The following is a 6,475-nucleotide window of genomic DNA, read 5'->3' as shown; positions in this document are numbered from 1 at the left end:
ATATACAGGATGTCCCAAAAAATGTATACAATCTTCACATAATCATAAAGTCTGTGTTTATTAAAATAAACTTCATTTTCAAAATGCAATAGAACCTACACACATTGTTTAATAAATGAGTATAGATTTTCTTGAAACACCCTGTATATATTTTGCGATTGTTTCCTGTAATAAATATTCAAACAGATAATCGAAAGATCATGCTGAATTTGGTTTACCATTGACGATGTGAATTCGTACGCTGTTCGAATGCGTGTTGCTCGGCGAGCAAGTGTATAATCCGGAGTCCCTGTCGATCGCTTTCTGGATCAGCAACCGGCTTGAGGTAACCGGCCCCTTCTCTGTGACCAGGCTTATTCCGCCCCGCGGCGAGTCGAAGTTAATCGGCTGCAAAACAAAAGAAGACAAGGATACCGAGAATCTTCTCGTGACGTGACTACCCGGGAATAAAGCTACTTTCGGTTGGGGACAAGGGATGCCAAGTGATGACGGGAAGTGTCTTTTCTAAGTGGCGAAATGCATCTTTGCGTCGCGGCTCGACAAAACGCCTCTGAAACACGTTCCTCGAAGAAGATGCCTTATGAAACGTCATCTGAAAGCTACATTCCGGTTTCTTCAATGAGACGGACATACGACCGCGATCGATGATGGACGTGCCAATTCCATCCGCGAATTCCGCGTGAAAAAGACTACGTGGGTTAAACGTGAAAAGTACCTTACATTATAAATTTTGACTCATGCATTTTTTTTTATATTCAGTTGATAACGAAGTCATGCTTAACTGAGTAGAAATTGAGTCATTCACCTTGCATATAATTTTACATACAAACAGATTAGTGTAATTCAATAAAATAATTAGCTCTACAGCTTATCTAACTATTTCTTCTAAAATATATTATACACAGCTTAAGATAAAATTTATATGCGATGCATAAGGACAATATAACAATGAATTCCTTTGATAAAACTGTCCGTGAAACAAGGACGGAAACGTGTTCTTACCTCGTGATTGTGACTCCAAACGATCGCGGACGGTGGCTCGGGAGAATACTTGACCAAACAGGTCAAGTTTATTGTACTGTCCTTGTTAATGAACAGATCCGGACCCCCGGAAATCTCAGTCACCGGTTCTGAAATCAAAACAGACAAGCCTTATAATATAATTATTTATTTATTTATTTCAAGGGTTAAAAACCCTGTAATATAATATAATGAAAAAGTAAGGCGAGCAGAATAATTATAGTTTTATCTGCATGATGTTGCTAGATAGATAAAAAATGAGAATAGATAGACAATTGGCATGTCATATAACACGTGGCGAAAATGCGGACGTAGCTTATGCCTGATGACTTGGCTGAAATAATTAAATATTTCAATTATATGTTATAGAAGAAAATTATATAAATTACACAAAGCACTTAATATTTCTGAAATATTTGATTTCCGAAGGTTTTTAAAAAAATAATCCATCTCTGCCAGAATTACTTTATAGATATAAATGCTTCGTTCTTTATTTGGACAATCAATTGTTCTACTGTCTTTTTATTATTACCTGTGTATATAACATTTAATATTCGTTTCGTAACTTTTACTCGACCATCCCAAATTCTCCAAGTAGCCTTCTGTTGACAATGGACGCGCGATTATCAATCGATTTCTAAAACGAACAAGAATCCCATTGTATTCACAGGTACAATAGAACAGTCGAGTTTGAAGCGGCAAACAAAGCGCCGTGAACCAAGAATAACACAGCGAATGGTTCTCTTAAACGGCCAAAAAGGAGCCGTAACGGACTAAAGCAGAAACGTTGTTTTTGCCCGTAGTGCTCAAATTCAATCTCCTTGTTAAACACAAAGAGGAGAAAAAGGTTGGTCCGGCGAATAAAATCCAATAACGATGGACGGAGATCTCCTCGATATGGTATATCCGAGATACTTTTTCCGCAAGGAGTGAGGCTCGACCGACCGAATTGGATCAATTCTCCCGCTGCGTGGCTTGGAAAAATCTCTCCTCCTGCCTCCCCATCGAGGAATTCGCATCGAGTACAATCAACAAAATGCTGCGCTACCTCGAACGAACCCGTCCACTTGTTTGGAAGAATCGTATCGTCCGCTCCACTGATGAAACGCGTTCCCCATCTCGCGATACCGTCTGTATTATGAATAAATTTTCCGAAAGAAATCACTTGTTCTGCGACCAGAATCTCATTACACAATCCAAACTCAACGAACTTTACTTCGTTTCCCTCTACGAATCGTATGAAGTATCTCTGATTTAGATTATACAATGTTGCGTGTTAAGCGAGTTTAAGTAAAATGATACGGTTTAATATCAATGTCATAATGTTAGTTGTAGCCAATTAAGTTCGTCTATAGCACGTGCCGTTTAATTCCGTTGCAGCAACGCGTAAGAGAAATTACGATTCTCTTAGAAATTCAGGTGAATCGCGAGACCGCCGGTACAAAACAACATGCGATACTCTTTGAGAAAAAATTCGTCTGTGACGGTTAACATTCTCAATCGTCACAACGTGATAGCCTCTTAAGATGTTTCAGATATATTGACAATCTATAGTAGTCAAACAGAATTACTAAGATTAGACATGCGGCGAAATCAGCCGCCGTACTTGAGTGTTCGATGCACCGAGTTTGGATTATCTGACAAGCTTCGGGGTTTAGGATTTCCTCGGTTTGCTGACCAACTTTAGGGTCGCCCTGTCAACTCGGAGACCTTCATTTCCTCCCTGGAAACGTAACCTCCGACCACACTTGGAACACTGAATACCGCAATATCTAAGATACAACACAGATGTTTCATAAAACAGTCAGTTCGTGCTGCTGCAAGCACAACAGCTGGATGGACACCTAAAGCAAACGAACTTATTATAATTTGAAAGTACCTACGTAGTCCTCTCAGAAATTATGATCCAACTGGCAGCCTTGACTTTATTATAATGTATTTTCAACGACTAAATAAACTAATTTTGAACGTGACATTAATTAACTTTCTTATTATTATCTATCCTTTATTGTCTCCCGAAATGTTTGAAAAGAAAAATTGGCTGTTATAATAATAAAAATGTTATAATCGACTGTTTAATGCTACTGAATTGCGAACCTGGAAATTGGTTCCTCCATGCAAATTTCCGAGAAATTGCCTGGCTTTCCATGAAATTCTAGTTTTATATAAACTGTATTCTAAAAAGCACTCGAAATCAGAATAATGTATCTACTGTTCAACTGGCGATGTAATAATAGAAAAATGCATGAGCAAATAAAGTGTGACCTGTACATAGTTGTAAAGGGTTCTTGGCACAGCAGAGCGTAACGGAAAATTGGACTTTAATGTTGTCGAGAGCGTATTAGCAGAGTAAAGTGCAAGAGGCAAATATGTAGTGTGCGGATTTCGGCGAAGAGTGATTAGTTGACTTTTGTGCACCGAGGGACATTTGAATTCTACGAGCGTACGAGGTGGTAGCAGCACGAGGATACGGACGATTTGACCATCGCGCCGGCAAACATTGACATTAGTAATCAGCTCCGGTTGGTAGGTACGATCTTGTTATTCCCGTGACATTTTGCACTGTGAGGAAGGAATAACGGGTTTATCCACAGGACTGTTTATCCGAACACGGTGCGGCGATGGTGGAAGAAGACGAGCGATGCCGTGGCGCACTCGTTCCCATGGAGAATTCCTTCGTGCCCCGGTTTCACGAATTCTCGCTACGGTCAGTCATGATTTGCTGACTGACCCTGTTCCCTGTCCGTTCAATTTTCGGCGACGACGTCGCCCTGCTCCACAAGATCGTACATTCTTGGACAAATACCTTGCCCCTCGCTACAAACGTACATACTACCTTGCAAATTACTTTGTACCGACTTACGCTTCGCAGAAAATTGTCTTTGTCTACCTCTGACAAAACGTCGAAAAACTTATTAGAAAATTCGTAGTTCTTGTAATGAACAGAACAAGCTGAATCGTTGACGCGAAACGAATATCGACTTGTTTGTCTCCGATTGCAAAATTATTCAGTATATTGACTGTGGCAGAGTGTCCCACTATTGATGGTACAACCGTTAAAAGGTCAATTGTTGAGAATGCTGACTAACAGGTAAGATTTGTTGACAACAGGTTGTGACATGATAACAAAAATTAATAGAAAATTTATTTTCTCTAAAATATTTTTCTCCAAAATAAAGATTCGAATTAAACAAATTCATGTCACGTTTTTGACTTATTTTCTCATGTATAATCATTCCCTGCGTAATCGTACCAGCAATACTAAGACACTCTATACATTACATCTTAAGGTCGTAGGACGTATTTAAACTAATTATGAAACGTCTTCGTTTCTACCGGAGAGCAGCGCTCCTAACTGGCGCAGGCCTCTTCACTGGCATATTGCTCCTCCACCGGGAACTTGGGAGCAGACTACGGAGTAAGAGGTGGGCGGGTGACCGGTATAAAAGACATTTTACGAGCTATGTAGTAGTGCCGCGGCACCTCGAGAATTCCCTCCTCAAGGGATAATCGATCCCGTCCTTAGTGGCTGTCGAAGGGGATTCGACTCGGGGCAAATGGGAAGCCGATCGATTATGCCGAAAGTTCAACGCGACAAATTGACCCACTGAACTTTCGCTTCCGCCAATCGATTCATCGATCACCACTACCTTAGGCTATTACGGTAAACACCGGTCCCGACAAATGTTTGCTTTATCCCGAAGAAATAATTCTGTTTCTTCCGCCGTGGAAGAACCCAGACATGCAATGGTAGAAAAACTTACGCGCGGGGGTTATTGACCAGAAAAACGGACGTTGACATTTTTTCGAGTGCTGGACTGTTCGACAAATTCAGGAAATTAATATCGAACCGAAACCATCGATCTCAATCGCTAATCGATCTCTGCTCCGGCATCGAAGCCGCGACAGGAAATAAATCGTGGAGGAAACGGACACGTAACTCTACCCCGGGTCCAGCCACAATTGAATCACCGGTGCTCTCGGTTAGCCTGGTAAAAAAGGCTAACAAACGAGAGGATAGTAAATCGATTCTCTAGTAAGAATAGAATTCCCTTCGACATTGATACACCGAAATCCTGACCGTCTAATCAACTTTTCGATCCCGTCTTAAAATCCACTGATTTCATCTATATTGCTCCTATCAGTCAATATATTTGCAGCTGAAAACTTTTTATGTTTCATCCCCAATAAGAGTTCCCAGTAAGTCCCCAGTAAGAGATGAAATTACTGTAGTGGGCGTCCCAGAAGAATTGTTTCTGAACAACAATTTCCTTTGGCGAAATGCGAAATAAGGCTTTGGTTTTTGAATTATTAATGAAAAATACTGGCCAATCATAGCACGAGTAGGCCCCGCGTACAGCCACGGGTAAGTTGACTTGGATCGTAACGCGGGTCCTACGCGTGCTCTCATTGCTCAGTGTTTTTCGTTAATAATTCAATAACCATGCCTTACTATGCAATTTGCGAAAGGAAATTGTTGTTCAGAAATACCTACAGAATCACCAGATGCATATTAAAATTTCTGCACTCCTACAGAAATACTATGTATATTTATAACGAATAGAATAACAAGTTTAAATCATTCGAGACGAATTACGATGGATTAGAATTAATTCTCCGTACGACCTCGTTCAGGAAACAGTGGCCGAGGCATCGGTGGAAATAAATTATTTCGGCAGGCGAAAAGCGGCACGGGGCGAGGGATCGATAACGGCATTCCGCGTTGGACGAGACAAAAGGCAGAAGGATTCAGCATCGCAAAGCGATTTCTATTGCGGCTGAAAATCGTGACCGGCGTTCGGAAAGACAATAACCATTGCCACGGATCGGGAACGTTCGCTTCGTCCGTCCCTCGACTCCCTGATGCGACGGATCCGCACACAGCTGACGGTATCTCTGGCTTAACGCGGGGTGCAGAGTGCAACCGACACCGACGCGTGCATTATTACCGGGCGTCGCGACGCCCAATTCCGAGCGAAACCGGCGCCCAGCTTTCAGTATCCACGCGTGGCCCATACGTTATGCATCGTATCCTCGGGCTCACGCGCCTTCTATCACTGCGCTGGCACGAGCATTTGATAATAATGATAATCCTCCGTCCGTGACAGTATCAATTACTAGCGCGGAACAACGATGTTCGCATATATAAAATTCTTTTACATTTTAAAAAGACGTGCGACACAGTAATCTCTGGATACATGGCCGCGAGTTATTCCCACTAATTGTTGGAAATGAGCCTCGATTCACGAGATTCACGAGATTCACGAATCTTATTTATAATTCGCAGCATACATTAACACAGTTTAGTGTTATAAATATACAGAAGAATGAAATATGTTTGTAATTCCTTCAAATTCTTTTATTAATATAATCAATACTTAGTATGGTTACTTTTAGATAATAAATAATTGTTAGAAGAAGTGAGAAAGAGTAACTCTTTTTGGCAATAATAATA

The 6,475-nt window shown here is 41.0% G+C and overlaps 1 protein-coding gene across 2 annotated transcripts in view; it reads right to left on the bottom strand.

The window, feature by feature from the left end:
• LOC108626864 (zwei Ig domain protein zig-8-like) overlaps positions 1-6,475 on the bottom strand; it is a 27,409-nt gene that overhangs the window by 6,293 nt on the left and 14,641 nt on the right. Inside the window, exons 2-3 of one of the 2 annotated variants that reach the window (XM_026815142.1) lie at positions 1,003-1,130; positions 219-387 (exon numbers count right to left, since the gene is read on the bottom strand). In XM_026815142.1, the coding sequence (XP_026670943.1) occupies positions 219-387; positions 1,003-1,130 (297 nt within the window). Of the gene's footprint in view, positions 1-111; positions 388-1,002; positions 1,131-6,475 lie in introns of those variants that run through there. The other variant, XM_026815141.1, reaches the window with a different exon arrangement.

Source organism: Ceratina calcarata, unplaced genomic scaffold (assembly GCF_001652005.2).
Source record: "Ceratina calcarata isolate Rehan_Ccalc_2016 unplaced genomic scaffold, ASM165200v1 scaffold430.2, whole genome shotgun sequence".
Taxonomy (NCBI): Eukaryota; Metazoa; Arthropoda; class Insecta; order Hymenoptera; family Apidae; genus Ceratina; species Ceratina calcarata.
The sequence above is the reverse complement of the archived record's forward strand: the minus strand, read 5'-3'. Positions and strand labels throughout refer to the sequence as shown.